This window comes from Peromyscus californicus, unplaced genomic scaffold (assembly GCF_007827085.1).
Source record: "Peromyscus californicus insignis strain IS unplaced genomic scaffold, ASM782708v3 Scaffold_3__1_contigs__length_106647218, whole genome shotgun sequence".
Classification (NCBI taxonomy): Eukaryota; Metazoa; Chordata; class Mammalia; order Rodentia; family Cricetidae; genus Peromyscus; species Peromyscus californicus.
Genome location: NW_026294551.1, coordinates 94,378,684 through 94,397,414, shown reverse-complemented (window position 1 = coordinate 94,397,414; position 18,731 = coordinate 94,378,684). Strand labels below are relative to the sequence as shown.

The following is an 18,731-nucleotide window of genomic DNA, read 5'->3' as shown; positions in this document are numbered from 1 at the left end:
TCCTTCCAAGCAAACAATCTACCATTGAGCAGTATCCTTAGTCCCGACAGCACAAATGAGAGAAAGGGGCCATGGGTTTAAAGAGCAAGGAGTGAGGGACATGGAGGGCTGAGAGGGAGGGTAAGGAAGAGGGAAGTTATGTGCCTATATTATAGTCTTTAAAATATATATTTAAAGCCAGGTGGTGGTGGCTGTGGCACAAGCCTTTAATCCCAGTACTTGGAAGGCCGAAGTAGATGAATCCCTGAGTTCAAGGCTAGCCTGGTCTACAGAGTTAGTTCCAGGACAGCTAGGGCTACACAAGGAAATACTGTCTTGGGAAGAAAGGAAGGACGGGAGGGAGGGAAGGAGGGAGGGAGGACAGACCAACCAAAAAATATTTAAAAAAAAGAAAAAAGCAATGTCTTATTTATTTCAAGGGATAAATGAGGAGGGCTGGAGAGATGGCTCAGTGGTTAAGAACATTGGCTCCTCTTCCAGAGGACCCAGGTCAGTTCCCAGCACCCACATGGCAGCTCACAACTGTCTGTAACTCCAGTTCCAGAGGCTCTGACACCCTCACACAGACATCCATGCCGGCAAACCACCAACCAATGCTCATGAAAATAAATTAAAAAACAAAAACAAAAAACAATGAGGGCTGGAGATGTAGTTCAAAGGGAGAGTGCTTGCCTAGTATGTGTGAGGCTCTGAGTTTAATCCCCAGTAGCACTAAAATAAAAATGAGATCAAACAGGGAGAGGAAATGGCTTAGTGGATACAGCCCTTGCCACACAAACATGAGGACTGGAGTTTGGATCTCGTGAACCTACTTAGTAGTCAGGCAGGTACTCAACACTCAAGAGGCAGAGACTGGAGATCCTTGGGGCAAGCAGCTAGCTGTCCTAGCCTATCAGTAAGCTCTGGGTTCATTTGAGAGAGCCTGCCTCAATAATTAAAGTGGAGAGCCCTCAAGGGAGACACCCAATGTCAACTTCAGGCCTCCACATGCATACACATACCACACACACATACCAACAGCCTCCTGTTGATCCTGGAGATTGGTGTGCACTTATTACAAGAACAGAGCAAAGTTCTAACAGAAAAAGAGTAAAGCTAATGAAGAAGCCAAAGCAGGTGTGGTGGTTCTGGCCTTTAACTCCGCAGTCCGGAAGCAGACAGGCAGATCTCTGTTGAGTTCAGGACAGCCTGGTCTATGAAGTGAGTTCCAGACCAGTCAGGGCCACAAGGTGAAACCCTTTTCAAAAGTTAAACAAAGCCGGGCGGTGGTGGCGCACGCCTTTAATCCCAGCACTCGGGAGGCAGAGCCAGGCGGATCTCTGTGAGTTCGAGGCCAGCCTGGGCTACCAAGTGAGTTCCAGGAAAGGCGCAAAGCTACACAGAGAAACCCTGTCTCGAAAAACCAAAAAAAAAAAAAAAAAAAAAAAAAAAAAAAAAAAAGTTAAACAAAATTGTTTTTCAAAATAAAAGAAGCAAGTTAAAGAATAAAAAAAAAATTGCAAGGCAGCGGTGGCACACACTTTTAATCCCAGCACTCGGGAGACATATACAGGCTGATCTCTGAGTTTGAGGTTAGCCTGGTCTACAGAGAGAGTTCCAGGACAGCCAGGGCTACACAGAGAAACACTGTCTCAAAAAAATTTAAAAAAAATACAAAATTTAAAATCCAACATTGGCCAGCAGGATGGTTCAGCAGGTAAAGGCACGTCACCTGATGACTTGAGTTCAATCCCTGGGACTCACATGATGAAAGAGAGAACTGACTCCTAAAAGTTGTTCTCTACCTACCACATACAGACTGTAAAATGTTTCAAGATCCATTGAACGTGAGCTGTGGTGCTGGGAGAGATAGAGAGCAGTGTCAGAGTGACTGAGGGCATGAAGTCCACGGTTCCTTCTCTGGTAGAGGCAAAAAATGCTATGTGGTGGCACACTCCTTTAATTTTAGCATTCTGATGGCTAAGGTAGGAGGATCTCAAGTTCAAGGCCAGCCTTGGTCATGGAGTGAACCCCTGCCACAAGTGGGGGAAATACAGTGGATATTTTTCCTGCTATAAGTATGTGACTGGCCAACAGAAGGCTGAGCTGGTATAAAGACACCTGCTGCCAATCATGATAGCCTGAGTTATGTGATGACCTGTGTGATAACCACACACAGTAGAGAGCCAACTGTTTGCTACTGGTTTTCAGCTTCACACTTGCACCATGGCACACATGTACACAAACGCATACACATACAGAAAATAAATTCTTTTTTTGGTAAAGACTATCTAACCTTGGTCAGCCTAGAACTCACTATGTAGGCCAGGCTGGGCTTGAACTCATAGAGACCTGCCTGACTTTGCTTCCTGAGTGCTGGGATTAAAGGCCTGAGCCACCATGTAAGGCCTGTTAAAATATTTTTTAAGTGTATATAAAGTATTTTTTGTGCATGTCCTGGTGTTGGGAATCAAATTTAGGAACTTGAACATGCTAGGCAAATGCTCTACCTCTGAAGCACAAGTTCAGATCCCAATAAATTGATGTAAAATTAAAATTAAAATAAAGCCTAAGATAAGCCAGGAAATGGTTTAGTTGGTAAAATGATTGCCTTGCAAACATAAGATCCTAAGTTGATTCCCCAGAGTCCACATAAAAAAGTTGGGCATGGTAGTATGCTGGTTGAAATAAAAAGGTGTTGGGCTGGAGAGATGGCTCAGCAGTTAAGAGCATCTACTGGTCTTGCAGAAGACCCAAGTTCAGTTCCCAGCACCTGCGGAAGAGAATATTTGTTTAACTATATAAAGATGTGTTGCATTTGTTCATGTTATGGAATATTTGTTTAACTATGTAAAGATGTGTTGCTGTTTCACCTTGCCTGCCTAAGGCACCTGATAGGTCTAATAAAAAAGCTGAATGGCCAATAGCTAGGGTCCAGCCAGTCAGACATGGAGGAAGCAGGAAAGCAGGATGGACAGTACATAGATGAGGTAAATGTGCCTCAGGGCAGCACATAGATCAATAGAAATGGGTTGATTTAAGTTAAAAAAAAAAAAAACTAGGTAGAAACAAGCCTAAGCTAAGGCCAAGTATTCATAATTAACAATAAGTCTCCATGTTGTGATTTGGGGGCTGGTGGTCCAAGAAAGCCTCCTACAGTAAAACAAGGCCAGCGGCCTCTCCTCAGACAAGGGGTCCCTAATTTGACAACAGGTCGCTCACAACTGCCTGTAACTCTAGCTTTAGGGAGATCCGACACCTTTGGCCTATGAGGGTACCTGGACTCATGAGCATGCGTGCACTCACTCACACACACACACACACACACACACACACACACACGCACACGCACACGCACACGCGCACACACACACACACACACACACTGTTTTAAAGGCAGCTGGGCAGGTGACAGGAGCAAGGGAGGGAGGGCAACAGAAAGTTCTGTCTCTAGGACCTTCATGGCAGCCACCAGGCAAGACTCAAGCCAGGCTTGGCCAGCGAGCTCCTCTTACTTCTGCAAAGACAGGGCACCTGTGTAGGCAGGTCTGGCTGCCCACCTCAGGACAGTGGACAGGAGGGGAGATGGTCTTACCCGGTCTGGTACAGTTCAGTTCATTCGGACCCAAGGCCAAGGAGAGGGACTATCTGTCCCTTCTGTGCCCAGAATCTCGTGTGTCTGCAGAGTCCCTGAGCCAAGTATGTAGTGGCTTGGGGTGACATTATGAGGTCATGGACAGGCAAGAGGATGGTGAGAACCATCTTAGAAGGGGCTGGGAGGTGTCTGGTGTGCACATGGCTCACGCTGTTTTACTCTCTTCAGCCAGCCCTCATGGTGTGAGTGAGGAAACCGGTTCAGAGGCTAGAAACTTTGACCACCGGGCCCCATCTGGACTGTTAAATACTTTCTGCTGTGTAACATATTACCCCTAAAACATGACCTCATGATGTTTTGGAGTTAGGAGCCCAGAAGTGGCCTAGACCTGCGGTTAGGCTCTGGTTTCTCCAGACTGCCCCCAAGATGCTGCTGGAACTGGGTGTGGTAGCCTGTGTCTTTAATCCCAACACTTGTGAGGTAGAGGCAGGAGGACCAGAGTTCAAGGCCAGCCTCCAATGTATAGCAAGCTTGAGGCTAGGCTGTGCTAAATAAGACTTTACCTGATCACCGCTCCCTCAAATCCCCAAACAAAACAAAACAAAATTCTCACAGCCATAGTTGAGAGGTCTGAAAGCTTGTGTAGGGATGAAAGACTTAACTGCTACCGCACTGGGTTGCGGACTTCAGCTCCTACCACATGGGCGACCCCATGAAGCTGTCCACTTACCAGGCCAGCTCCTCTCCTCAGACAAGGGGCCCCTAATTTGACAACAGAATTGCCAAACAATACTAAGAGAAAAGTGCAATCTGGCTCAGTAAAACAAGCGCGGCACCCTGTCTGCGAATACAGGGGGAAAGACAGGTCCGCCTGGAGCCCTTCACTGAACTCCTTACAAAAGCCACCCGGGCAATCCAGGGGGCGAGCCAAGGGATCCTGAGGGGAGGAAAGGATTCGGTGGTGCCGCAGGTCGTGCTCGGTGCTGCACTCGTGCTGACAGAGCGTGCGTGTGGATTCTGCCTACGTTCGCTCTTTTAGCTGGGTTCAAGGGTTCCAAGCGTCCTACGGCTCCGTGCCTTGGACTGTGAAGGACATTGCGATTGCAGTCCCTTGCAAAAGCAGCCCTCCAGCGGTGGGCGTGGCCGCCGCGGCACCCTGCAGCACCCACCGGCTGGCCTGAGCCCCTCCTCCAGCCAGCTGGTGCCTGCCCGAGTGGTTAACGTCGCCTGCCACACCCGACTCCAAGCTGTGGGTAACCTCTGTCACGGAAGACCCCTCTTCACGAATCACCAGCTGGCCTTGAGAACATCATCTTGCCGCAACACCGGAGGTAAAAGGACCCAAGCCGTCCGGCTCGGGACTCGAACCCGAGTTCCGGTGAGCCCCGCAGGCTGCTGCCCAGTGCCGGCCGCCAGATGGCACCCGTGCTTTTCGAAGTACTCCCTTCACGTTTGCCTTCCGGGCACACTGGGTAAAACTGGCCACCTCCGCCAGGTGTCTCAGGAGCACTAGCTCCCAACCTGTTCAGCACACTACCACTACCGTGACTCAGCTGACCTCAGGGAGTGGCTGTCTGCCAGTCCACACCTACACCACAGGCATGCCTGATGCGGAACCACTGTTACCAACAGCCGGGGCGGCATTGGTGCCCTGGAAGCCCCAGGCTGAAGTAACCGGCACACCTTTGTATGAATAGCCCTCCAGCTCTGAGCCAGGGCAGTGTGGTTGTGGTAGGAGACTAATGCCAATGACAGAGTATGTCTGGAAAGTAATAGTTCCTGAGGTGATGGGGGTGAAGACTGAGCGACATGAGTGTGCTTACAGTTACAGATGTACACTTAAGAGTGGTTAAAGTGGGGACACAGTTGGCTCGGTGGTTAAGAGCACTGGCTGCTCTTCCAGAGGACCTGGGTTCAATTCCCAGCACCCACATGGCAGTTAATACCTGACCTGTATGTAACTCCAGTCCCCCAGGGGATCCGATTCCTTCCCGGGACTGTACTTATGTGGTACACAGACATGAATGTAGGCAAAATACCCTCACACATGAAATAAAATCTTTAAAAAAATAAAGAATGGTGGTTAAAGTTGGCTGGAGAACCGGCTCAGAGGTTAAAAGCACTGCTTTTAGTAAAGGAGCAGAGTTCAGTTCCCAGCATCTGCACCAGGCAGTTCTCAACCACCTTAACCACAGCGCCCGGGAGTTCCCAGGCTTCTATCCTCCAGTGGCACATGCACATGTATACGTAAGTAAAGAGAACTTTTATTAGCTAAGGGACCAGAGAGATGGCTTGGTGGTCAACGGGACCTAGTTCTGTGCTCAACACCCACCCTACGCTCCAGCGGGTCTGACATTCTCTTCTGGCCTTCTTGGACACCTTGATGCACATAAATGAACACACATAAATAAAAATCAAAAAATTGAGACAAGGTCTCTCTACACAGGCCTGGAACTCACTATGTAGACCCAGTTGGCTTCAAACTCAGTGACCCACCTGCATTTGCCTCCCAAGTGCTGGGATTAAAGACATGTTAAAGGGCTGGAGAGATGGCTCAGAGGTTAAGAACACTGCCTGCTCTTCCAGAGGTCCTGAGTTCAATTCCCAGCAACCACATGGTGGTTCACTACCATCTGTAATGAGATCTGGCTCCCTCTTCTAGCCTGCAGGGACACATGCAGGCAGAACACTGTATACATAATAAATAAATCTTAAAAAAAAAAAAAACATGTTAAAAGTGGCTGAAGTGATAAATTTTGGGTCTAAGGATATAGTTGGTTGTTGGGCTCAACCTCCAGTACCAAAGACACCAGGTGTGGTGCACAGCTGTAAATCCAGCCCTCAGAAGGTGGAGAGAGGATCAGGTTCTCAACTACACACAGAATTGGAGGCTAGCCTTGGCTACAAGATACATCTCCCAGTTTGCTGAGATTGAGCAGCACTGGCTGGCCTCCAACTTGATACACAGCCAAGGAGAACCTTGGACTCCTGGTCCTCCTGCCTCTACCTTCCAGGGGATTACAAACATGACTACAAGCTGAGCAATTTCATACTTTAGGATTTGTTTTTACTTTTTGTTTGTTTGTTTTTTTCGAGACAGGGTTTCTCGTGTAGCTTTGCCCCTTTCCTGGATCTCGCTCTGTAGACCAGGCTGGCCCCGAATTAACAAAGATCCGCCTGCCTCTGCCTCCCAAGTGCTGGGATTAAAGGTATGCGCCATTACTGCCCAGCTTGTTTTTACTTTTATTATTTACTTATTTATGGTTTTCAAGACAGAGTCTTTCTGTGTAACAGCCCTAACTGTCCTGGAACTTGCTCTGTAGACCAGGTTGGCCTCAAACTCAGAGATCCTCCTGCCTCTGCCTCCCAAGTGCTGGGATTAAAGGGATGTGCCACCACCACCCAGCTTAAAATTTGTTTTTATTATTTATAATATTATGTATGTGTGCATGTCTGTGTGGACAGATGTGCAGGATACCCTCACAGGCCAGAAGAGTCAGATCCCCCTGCAGCTAGTCACAAGTGGCTGCAAGCCACCTGACGAGGGTGCTGGGACTAGAACCCAGGTCCTCTGGAAGAACAGTAAGTGCCCTTAAAACACTGAGCCATCTCTCTAGCCCTGTTTTGTTTTTTAATAAAAAATAATTCAGCCAGGTGGTGGAGGTGTATGCCTTTAATCCAACAGAGGCAGGAGGATCTCTGTGAGTTCAAGGCCAGCCTGGCCTATAGAGTGAGTTCCAGGACTGAGAAACCTTGTCTCAACACCCTCCCCCCAAAAAAACCCTAATAATAATAATCCAAATCCCTCCAGCAGCTTCAGAGCCAGGGACTCCTCTCCCAGCTGTGTTCTAACATGAGAACCTGCCTGCCTGTCCTCTACTTCCACACTTTCCCAGGGCTAGTTGCCATCATTTCTGGGTAGCCCCAAACACACAGCTCACTCATCTGAGCCCCCCAGATGTCCACCCAGGGCAGCAGCACGAATCCAGTGAAGCTGGATCTAGGCAGGTCAGGGCCAGTTCTGTACTAGATATGGAACCCAGGACCTTCTATGCAAGTCAGGTAAGCTCTCTACTACTAAATTGCACCTTTAGCCTCCAGGCTGAGTCCTGGTCCCCAGGACTGTGCAGCAACAGAACTCAGTTTCTGGTTCCCTCATGTGAGAAATGAAGGTGCCAGACAGGTAGGCCTACGATTGGGTTTCTGGTAGATGGATGGGATGAGTCAACACTTCACAGAGTTTGGGAGTGAGGTCTCCCACCAGCAGAGGGAGATTTCCATAGACAGCTGGTAAGTCCTGATGGACTGGCCCCATGTGACTCATGCTAGCCCTGTCCTTTGTCATATGGAGGGGTGTGGCGATGGGGCAGGTCCAGGCTCCCTTGCTTGCCTTTCTCCCCATAGAGGCTGGGATCCCTCATGATGGCTTTCTTGGGTGGACAGCGTCCAAGCGACAAGTGGGCTGTGCCTCTGCCCACCAGCTATTCTCTCCAGGCTCTTGCTCTCAAACAGTAGAAGATCTAAGAGCATTTTATTTTGATTGCCTCATTTTCTTTTTCTCTCTTTCCTTAAATATTTTTCAAATGTTGGCTTTGAAAACAGTTCCTTCAATGCTATCTATAATATAAGTGACCCGAGACATGTTTGCAACTTCCTATCCCAAGGAATAAAGTATCACATGACGGGGGTCACCTACCCCAAGAACCCAAATGCAAAGTGTAGACATTCCAAGACCTGACCTCCAACCTCTGGCACATACTCCTACATCACAGCCATCCTTAAAGTCAAAGCAACCCCCAAAGAAAGTCTGTGCAGTGATGTTTCCGGGGAGCCCGATGAACCACATTCCCCAGGAGGGAGGAAGGCTGGGGAACTCTTGTATGCCCTGCCCAGGTGGTACTAACAGTTCAACAGAGCAGAGCCACAAGGCCCAGAACTGACCACCAGCACCAGGCAGGGTATGCCACAGCCACCAAACATGGGAATGAAGGAGGATTTGTCAGTTGTTGGGGTCTTTGAAAGAAGATACCACAGGGAATGGAACTTTTGATTATCCAAGAAGGTGCTAGGCAGGTCTGGCAGGTCAGGGAACAGTGGGTGGAGTCCTAGGCTCAAATCGGAGGCCCTGCAGGCACCCATTCCTGCTAAGTAACCCTAGGCCCCAAGGCCAGCATGGGGACACTCTCCTAATGTTGCAGCAGAGCACCTGGAGCTATGGCTTCCATTTTGCCCATCCAGCTCAGGGTCTGTCTCCAGTCTCTCCCAGTGACTTCCCTCCAAACTCACTCCACTCACTTCCAACCCTAACATCTTCCTGGGGGGTCTACAGGCCTCAAAACAGATCTGGCCTACAGAGGAGGTCCCATATAGTATATCCAACCCTTCCTGCTCCCAAGCTAAATCCCATCCCAGAAGGTCCCAGGGCAACAGTGACTATCAGCAGCCCTGCTGAACATTAAATATAACTCAAAGCACAACTCAGACAAGTCAAGTCCTACTGTCTGTATTTATGCCTCCGTGGAGTGATGAGGTTGTGCGTGAGACCTGGGGCATGGCTCCCAGCTTGCTCACTGGAAACCAGCTCCCTGGACTGCCTGGGCTGTCAGTGTCCAGCTGCAGCCACGTGTCCTTTCCAGCCAAGATCCTCAGTCACGGCCCAGCTTCCTCTGCCTGCCACACCAGTTCACCCGAGATGTAAGTGGCTTGGACATGGAGGGAGTCGTCGAGCACCACAAAGTCTGCGGCAGAACCAGAAGGTGAGGGGAGACATAGTAGGGCCACCCATACCCCTACTGTGGTCATCCCTTATAACTGAGTGGGGAAACTGAGGCCCAAGAACAGGATTTGGATTCGTAGAGGAGCTGGAGCCAAGAGCATCAACTTGTCACAGCTGGGCACAAGTGATCCCTGAAACCTCACCTGGCCTGATCTTAGATGCCAGAAGCCAATGTGTAATAGCACATGCCGATAATCCGAGAACTCAGGAGGCTGAGGTAGGAGGATTACCATGAATTTGAAGCTAGTCTGGTCTACACAGTGGGTTGCAGGCCAGCCAGGGCTACATAATAAGACCCTGTCTCAAAAGAAAACAAACCCGAGCCAGCTGGGAGATGGCTGAGTGGGTAAAGGGACTTGCCTCCAAGGCTGACTTGTGTTTGAACCCTGGCACTCACGTGGTAGGAGAGAACCAACTATAGCAAGCTGTCCTCTGACCTTACAAGTGAGTGCTGATACACACAAAAATAAAGGTAAAAGTCTATGGTGGGAACCGCCCCTGAGAAGCAGGGGCAAAGACCCACCCCCTTGAGCCCTATATGGGGCCTCACCTGCATCAGCACCAAAGTCCAGGTTCCCCTTGGTCTTCTCCAGCCCTAGCAGCTGGGCAGGGTGGAGGGATGCAGCTTCCAGAGCCGACTCCACACTACAGCCTGCTCAGGAACACACTGTGGTGAGCAGCCACAGCCCTTCCTATAAGCAACTCCAGGAATGGCCTTGGACTCTGCAGCAGCTTAAGAAGGACCCTCACTCCCCTAGCCTTAGGAGACACTGCCCACCACTCTCTTCCCAGCCCACTCATCATCCCAGCTCTACAGGGAACCTATTTTCTCAACAGACTAGACATGGGGTGTTAGAGTGTGTTCATTGTTGTGTGGTCCTAGACTCTCCTGCCTATTTCTAGCAAAAAAGTCATACCTGAGTCACCATATCACCAATCCAGATGCCAAATGGGACCCTGTACTCTGAGCAGGGCCTAACCTGAGGCCCAGTGACCATATTCACTTTACTGTATCACTTCTTGCCAGGATCCAGTTATCTCCTTTGTCCCAGGCCATCTCCAGCCTATTTGCTCTAACATTTCCCACATTTAGAATGACACTCAACCTTGACATGCTGACAGATTTTTGGGGGCAGAACCTGCTCCAGGCCCCAGAATACCACTTTCACTCCCCCGCATGGATACTGCCCCTGCAGCTTTTCCACTATCCCACGGGCCTAGGCCTTGGTCCTTCTATGATCAATGTGACCCTGCTCCTCCATGAGGTCACAGCTTCACACTGTTCATCATCCTGGTCCTAGTGAGTGGCTGTTCACCATTCTTCCATAGCCTGAGCTCTATTTGGGAGTGACTATGGTCATTTCCATCCACCAGAAATCAGCTCCTAGCTTATAGGTAGTTAGAGGATGTCAGCACAGAACCCCAATTTCTCTACCTCCCTTCTAGTTTTCCCCAGATAGAGCCTCTGCCCTCAGACACCTAGGAACACCAGCCTACTGACCTGTGGCCTGTAGGAAATGCCGGATGCAGACATCCATGGGGGCTATACTGCCACATAGTGTCTTGGTGCCTTGAGAGCAGAAAGGCCAGGATTGGAGGAGGGAGTCTCTGTGGGCCTGGTAGCCCAGTGGACAAACAGGGCATACCCAAGTTCTGCCCCACTCCAGGGAAGAGCCAAGAGACTCTACGTATTTGAGTACAGGAGTCACTCACCTGCAATGTGGGCTATTAGCCCATCTACCTCCACCTCCTGCTGTCCCAGTGTATGGCGGCCATTGCCCAAGCCCAGGGCAGGGACAGCGTCAGTGACCAGCACCAGCCCTGGGGGAGGAGGTGGCTCAGGACCTGGCCAGCTGTTATCCTACTTGCCCTACCCTGCCCAGCTACTCACCCTGGGGATGAGCCCGGTGAGCAATGCGCAGAGCTGCAGGGTTAGTGTGTATGCCATCAGCAATCATCCCATAGAAGATGCAGTGGCCTGGGGGCAGCTGGTCACTGGTGAGAAGCCCCACTATGCCTGGGTCACGGTGGTGGAACTAAGTAGGGCAGGAGGGAATAACTGAGTGATGGTAGTGGCCACTGAGTCCCCTTCCGTCCACAAGTCGGGGTGACACTCACAGGCAACATGGCATTGAAGAGGTGGGTGATGAAGGTGGCCCCATTCTGCACTGCTACTTCTGCAGCCCCCAGGTCAGCCACTGAATGCCCTGCATGGGGGACCTAAGATCAGCTTCTGCAGCAGCTGAGAACCTTGAGCAGGCAACCCTGACAAGTGGCCTCTCACCTAAAGACACACAGATGCCTTGGGCTGTCAATGCCTGGATCACTTCAAGGCTCCGGTCTAATTCAGGGGCAAGTGTCACAATGCGGACGTTGTCCAGGGATCCATATGTGGCCAGCACATCATGAAAAGCATTGGCTTCAAAGGAGCGGAGGTAGGCCTCAGGGTGTGCACCCCGCTTCTCCCGGCTGATGAATGGGCCCTCCAAATGCACCCCTGAGGGAAGGGACAAGGGTGGTTCTAGCAGGCATTCCCACCTAGCAGTCCTACCCCAGTCCCTCTCAACCTGCCCTCCCTTCCCAACTGGACATTTTGAAGGATGTTAACCACTCACCGAGGACCCCTGCCCCATGGGGACCTCCACTCTTCACAGGAATCTGAGGAAGGACCTAGGGGGAACCATCTGTTAAAGCTCTGCCCCCCACAACTCAGCACCCAGAAGCCACAGCTAAACCAAGGTCAGATCTTCAGGTCAGGGTTTAAGCCCCTGGCTGCGGCAGCCCAGCCCAGCCCAGCCTTACTGTCCTTCCCCACTGGGGCTGGGAGAAGGATAAAGGCCCCCCCTCCCCAGTGGTCAGGAACAGGAAGAAATGGCAACAGGGAATACTTGATAACCTACCCTGAGGACCAGGAGGTGAAAGCATCCCCAGGCCACAGAAGCACCAAGGGCTGCTCCAACCTGCTCTGGTCTTCAAAGTGCCTTCTGCCAAGCAGCCAAGATACAGTGGTCAAAGCCCTGAAAAAATGACTGCAGCCTCCCTAAGCTGTAGGGCACGGAAGCCGGGATGGGGCGGCAGGAGGAAGGCAGGGCAGAAGCAGAGGGCTGGAGGTTGGGGAACTCAGTGCAGGTGGGGACAGCATCAGCACCACAGCCCAGCCCATTCTGATCAGGAAGTTCACAGTCTCAGGAAAAAGTGACCAGCAGCACTCACTTGGTCTTGGAGACGACCAAGTATAGCCATAACCCTTCCTCCAGACCCTTCAGCTATGGAAGTCCCCAGACAAAACAGTGATACCCTCCCTTAGAATTACTCATTCCCAAGAGAAATAAAGGACATTTAAGACCCTTAAGCTGGGTACGGTAGTGCACGTCTACAATCCCAAGCACTTGGCAGGTAGAGGCAGGACAGCAGGACAGCGTCAGCTATGTATAAGTTCATGGCCAGGCTAGGATACATGATACCCTGTCTCAAATTAACCAAAACCAACCCCACACTTAAATCTGAGACAAAGAATGAGAGAAGGGCAGTCAGTCAGACTCTGAGGAACAAACAGGTGGACTCTGGACACATCAGGAAATCAGAACTCACAGAACCTGGTACCATGAAAAACGGGCTGGGGGCAGGACTGGAAAGGGGGCCTCAGTAGAGGCAAGTGAGGTGGAATATAAATATTGAGGTTTATGTCCTAAAAGGGTCTCATAATAGCTCCCTCTGAACAAAACAAGACTCTTCCCAGGGAATCTCACAAGTCCCAGAGACAGGACCTTGGCAGCAAAAACAAAGCTCCCCTCAAAGGGTAGGTGTTCCTTGTGGCCGGGTAGTGCTAGCCACTAAACAGCCCACACTGAGTTCCCCAAGGCGCAGAGGAAGGAACACCAGGATGAGCAAGCCAGCAGAGAGAAGATGCCAAGACAGGACACAGGAAAAAGCCAACCCTGACACCCTCAGGCAATGAGGTCTCAGAGCCATGAATAGGCAGAACAGGATGTCAGAGAGCAACATTCGCTCATCCTAACTCAAAGGTGTGCAAGAATCCCACGGGATGAACTCAAGATAGAAGCTGAGGAAATGTCTAGAAAGTAGTGCCAAGAAGAAAGAAGGTGAGAAGAAATGAGGACAAACCTAGAAAGTCCAACGGGAGACTCGGTCTCCCACCAAAGGACAGTGAAATGGGAAAACAGTCACCAAGGAAACAATTCAACAGAAGCTGAGAAAGCCTCAAGCTGGGGGGCCAGAGAGATGGCTCAGCTGTTAGGAGCACTGGCTGCTCTTCCAGAGGTCCTGAGTTCAATTCTCAGTACCTACATGGTGGCCCACAACCATCTAAATGAGATCTGGTGCCCTCTTCAGGCAGAACACTGTGTACATAATAAATAAATAAATCTTAAAAAAAAAAAAAAAAAAGCCTCAAGCAAAACTTCCCATTATGTCCAGCAGGCAGCAAAATGTGATAGACACCTCAACCCCATGGCATGACACCATCTTATAAGCTTCTAAAGAGAGAGAGTAGTCCTCACAAAGGATCAAGGAACAAACAGATGTCTTCCTACTTCTTAGCTACAATATGAGAAGTCTAAAGACAGTAGACACAGGCCAGGCATGTCACACTCCTTCAGTCCCAGCACTTCAGTCCCAGGCAGCTCTCTGTGAGTTCAAGGTTAGCTTAGTCTATGTGGAGTTCCAAGACCGACAGGACCACAGAGAGACCTTGTCTTAAAACAAACAAGACAGTAGACACAGCACTCTTTTAACGCTCTAGAGAAGCTGGTGCAATGCTGTCTATTTGTTGTCCCCATACTCGGGAGATCAATTGAGTCCAAGAGTTTGAGACCTGTATACAACAAAGCAAGACCCCCCCCCCAATCAAAACAAAAAGGGTTGGGCTGGAGAGATGGCACAGCGGTTAAGAGCACCGACTGCTCTTCCAAGGGTCCTGAGTTCAAGTCCCAGCAACCACATGCTGACTCACTACCATCTGTAATGAGATCTGGTGCCCTCTTCTGGCCTGCAGGCATACATGCAGGCAGAACACTGTATACATAATAAATAAATTTAATCTTAAAACAACAATAACAACAACAAAAAGGGTAAAGTGCAGCCGGGCACATCCCAATAGTTTTGGGCTTGGAGATGTAGGGCACTGACAGAGCACCTGCTTAGCGTGTCCAGGGTTCTGGGTTCAATCCTCAGTACCACAGACATGTTTATTTTATGAGTGCCTGTATATATATGCTTGCAAGCTACATGCATGCCCTCCTGGTGCCTGTAGAGGCCAAAGGGAGCAACAAATCCCCTGGAACTGGAATTATAGAGTAGTTATGAGCCATGTTATGTGGGTGTTCGGAACCAAACCTAAATCCTCCGCAAGAGCAAGTAAGTGTACTTCGATATTTGCCAGCCCCAAACACAAATTTTCTTCCTAAACCTCTAACCAAAACCATGGATCAGGGGGATACAGGTACAGCCAGGAGTGGTGGTGCACGCCTTTAACCCCTGCACTAGGAGACGGAAGCAGGCTGATCTCTGGGTTCCAGGCCAGCTTGGTCTACATAGTGAGTTCCAGGACAGCCAGGACGACCCAGAGAGACTGTCTCAGAAACAGACAAACGAGAACAAGGGTAGGGATGGGACACGGCTCAGCGCTTACGAGCGTGAACCACTCTGCAGGAGAGGACTAGGTTCAGTTCTCAGGGCCCACATGGGGGGGGGGGGGTGTCACAACTATCTCTAACTCCAGCCCCAGGGGAATCTGATCCCTCTAGTCTCTGAGGGCACCTGTACTCACATACTCACATGCAGACATACATATCTGCACATAATTGAAAATGATAAATCTTCAAAGAAGCAGCAGCAGCTGCTGCCACCACCTGCAGGTGACTTAGCAGCTTAAAAAATAAGGAAACAGCTAGGCATGATGTGGGTTTGAGCCTCAACTACAAAGTGAATTCATTCTAGAATACATTAAGTCCTTGGCTCAAAAAAAAAAAAAAAAAAAAAAAAAGGCAAGGCAAGGTGAAATGGCAAACGGCTCAGAGGGTGAAGGCGCTTGCTGCTGAGCCGCCTGATGACCCGAGTTCGGCTGCCAGGGTCCACACGACGGAAGGAGCGCATCGACTGCCGTAAGCTGTTGCCTTCTGCTTGCATACCGTGGAGCGCGTGAATGCGGGCACACGTACACAGACACCCACTATCTTCTAGAAAAGCACTTGGAAAGACAAAGAGAGCACCTCAGAGAGGACAGGGTAAACAGAGGCAGAGGCTGGAGCGGAAGGGAATGAGAGGAATGCAGGGGTGGGCAGGGTGGCAGACATCCCTGCCCGAGGTGCCTGACTTTCATCAGCTAAAACAATGGCCTCAGATCTGCCTTTTTTGTTTGTTTGGTTTTGGTTTTTCGAGACAGGGTTTCTCTGTGTAGCTTTGCGCCTTTCCTGGAACTCACTCTGTAGCCCAGGCTGGCCTCGAACTCACAGAGATCCGCCTGCCTCTGCCTCCCAAGTGCTGAGATTAAAGGCGTGCGCCAATACTGCCCGGCTCTCTCTCTCTTTTTTTAAGATTTATATATTTATTATGTATACAGTATTCTGTCTGCATGTATGCATGCAGGCCAGAAGAGGGCGCCAGATCTCATTATAGATGGTTGTGAGCCACGTGATTGCTGGAATTGAACTCAGGACCTCTGGAAGAACAGCTAGTGATCTTAACCATTGAGCCATCTCTCCAGCTCCATATCTGCCTTCTTGAAGCACAGCTAAAAGAGTAAACCTCAGGAAAAGAGGGGGTACTTTCAATGAACCAGACCTTGATGGAGACACCCAAGTAGTACCTAGACAAGTGGACAAGCCCCTTGGTGAGAAGGGGGCCTGGAGGAAGTTAGGGAACATGGGGGGTGGGGGTGGGGGGTGGTTGAGGGTAGTCTCCTGGTTTCTAAAACAATGGGGCATATGTTTTTATACTCAAAGCTGCCCACTCTCTGCCATCACTTCCTACCTGCCTCCCAAGGCCTTCATGCTAAAAGTGTTTTCCGAGGTCTACAGTGGGGTGCCAGAAAGAAAACTTTAGGAATGTTAGCCACTACTCCTACTGAGGGAGAGCCACTGCCTTGCACCACGTGGTGTGAAGGAGCATGGGGGCGGGGCTAACAGGAGAACAGGCCTTCCTGGAAGAGCGGGGGGAGGAGAGGGGATGCCTGAGGCTGCTGGCATGTGCCTGGGGGAGAGAGAAGCAGCTTGACTGGCAGGAAGGGAATGTGGTGGTGAAGGGGGACCATCCTGGTACCTATCACCTTGAAAGGTTACTCTGGCAAGACCCAGAGTCTGTGAGGTCAGCAGACAGAACCAAGTGCCTATCTGCAGTAAGACAACAGGTTGCACTTTTGACAGCAGGGTGGGAGAGCTGTGGGAAACTTCCAGAAAGACCTCTCTAGTTAACATTCAAGGAATGCTCAGCTTAGTATGTGTCAAGCACCCACTGACTGTTCTCACTCTAGGTTTAATGAAATTGAGGCTCAGAAGTGAGTAAGGTTGTCCCAAGTCTTCCAAGGGTTGCAAGAGGCCAGAGTAAAGCCTATGGAAGGAAAAACACAGTCCACAGCCAGTAAATCATGGCTTCCTACTCTGATTCTGTGTCTACGTACCCTGAAGGGGAACCACAGGCAGTCACACACCTCCTGACTCCATAATGGACCCTGTACTGAAAGAAAAGCTGGCTGAGACAACTGAGAGCAGGAACAGAAAGAGCCCATTCAAGTATGGTTAACAGCATTAATTTACTAAACTCATCAGCTGCGCTACACTGCAGACGAGAACGCCACACTTCAGCAGGAGTTCAGGACTGAGGGATAAATGGGCAGAATGCACACCAACTGCTCTTGAACGGCGCTGAGACAACACGCTAAACAAGCTAAGTTAAGACTGGGAAACGTGGGAAAGCCTTCACAGGAACACTGGACCAAAGACAACAGCCCTCTGGATAGAAGGCAGAAGGCTGGGGGAGCAGGGCAGTAGGCAGGACATAGGAAGAGCAGCTTCTTTATGTGAGTCACATAATACAGGCAGGTTAGGGAGGAAGAGCCTGACTAGAGACAATGGCTGTGGCAGAATTCCAGGCAACCTTAATTCAGGAGGTCCAGAGGCTGCCTCCAGGGCGTTGGGAGGGTGTGGCAGACAGGATGGTGAGAGACCAGCTGCAGAGACCAGGCAGGGCACGACAGAACCAGAGAGAGAGAGAGAGAGAGAGAGAGAGAGAGAGAGAGAGAGAGAGAGAGAGAGAGAGAGACAGAGAGAGAGAGACAGAGAGAGAGAGAGAGACAGAGAGAGAGAGACAGAGAGAGAGAGACAGAGAGAGACAGAGAGAGACAAAGACAGAGAGACAGACACGGAGGGAGGGAGGGAGGAAGGTCCCCTCACAACCAAGTGGAGGGGAGGCCAGAGGCTAGGCCTGATTCAGAAATAAATGCTACCGCCCCTGGAGGGAGGGGTCCCTTTGCTCGGGGGCAGAGCAGCCTCATCTCACCTTGTGATAAACCTCTGGTGGGGAAGTGACCAGGGTGGGACAGAAGGAGGTGACACCGTGGGACAGGATCCTCTGGGCCACTAGGGCGATCCCAGAACCCACGTCCTCCGTGGCCCTGGAGAAGTCAACACCAAATCCACCTGTGGCCACAGAAAACAAGGGGTAGCACAATGCTCAGAGCTCCTCCCCTAGGTTCCCTGGCCCAAGCCAGGCCGCACCGTTCATCTGCACATCGATAAAGCCGGGAGCCAGGATGTGGCCTCCGCAGTCCCGCTGCTCATCAGCCATGCGCCTCTCCTCAAAAAACAGCTTCTCTGGGTCCAGGATGCGGCCCCCGCGCACCCACAGATCCTCCCTGAGGGCAGAGCAGTCGGCACTCGGGTCACCACCAGGCCCTGGAACCGACCCCTAGCTCCATCTCGCTCCCTGCACCCTCTTCTACTTGGTCCCCAGCCACACTCCCAGGTTAGTCCTGCCCTCCACATTCCTGGTTCCCACACCCGACCCAGCCCTATCGCTCTCAGGCCCTACACTCCGCCCCATCCCTGAACCCCACGCTGCGGTTTCACCAGTCTACACCGGGCCAAACCCCGCAGCCCAGACCTGAGCAGCGTGCCGCCGCGCAGGATGCGGCAGTTGGTGAACTGGCGCACCGGGGCCACCGCTGCAAATTGGCCGCAACGCATTCTGAGTCGTGCCGAACCCAGCAGGCTTTGGGCGAAAGCCCGCAGGTCCCGGTGCACTGGAAATCGGAAGCAGGGACAGGCCGCACCACGTGACTCTCAACAGACAGGCTATCACGTGGGATCCGCACCCACGTGACCACAGACCACATGATACAGCAACCCGCCCACTCAGCCCACAGAG

At 50.9% G+C, this 18,731-nt stretch overlaps 1 protein-coding gene across 3 annotated transcripts; it reads right to left on the bottom strand.

Annotated features, from left to right (window-relative positions):
* Nucleotides 1-9,061: 9,061 nt before the first annotated feature.
* On the bottom strand, nucleotides 9,062-18,714 carry Amdhd2 (amidohydrolase domain containing 2). Of its 3 annotated transcripts, none has more exons than XM_052759140.1 (11): nucleotides 18,468-18,652; nucleotides 18,083-18,219; nucleotides 17,865-18,004; nucleotides 11,966-12,020; nucleotides 11,635-11,847; nucleotides 11,469-11,557; nucleotides 11,242-11,386; nucleotides 11,060-11,171; nucleotides 10,852-11,003; nucleotides 9,901-10,002; nucleotides 9,062-9,312 (listed from the first exon to the last, which is right to left on the bottom strand). In XM_052759140.1, the coding sequence occupies exons 1-11, from the start codon at nucleotides 18,548-18,550 to the stop codon at nucleotides 9,224-9,226; spliced, it is 1,317 nt and encodes a 438-aa protein (XP_052615100.1). In that variant the 5' UTR covers nucleotides 18,551-18,652; the 3' UTR covers nucleotides 9,062-9,223. The 3 variants fall into 3 exon arrangements, with proteins under 3 accessions (XP_052615100.1, XP_052615099.1, XP_052615098.1); XM_052759139.1 differs by having other exon boundaries at nucleotides 10,852-10,920; nucleotides 11,064-11,171; XM_052759138.1 differs by lacking the exon at nucleotides 18,083-18,219 and having other exon boundaries at nucleotides 10,852-10,920; nucleotides 11,064-11,171; nucleotides 18,468-18,714.
* Between the last annotated feature and the right edge of the window lie 17 nt (nucleotides 18,715-18,731).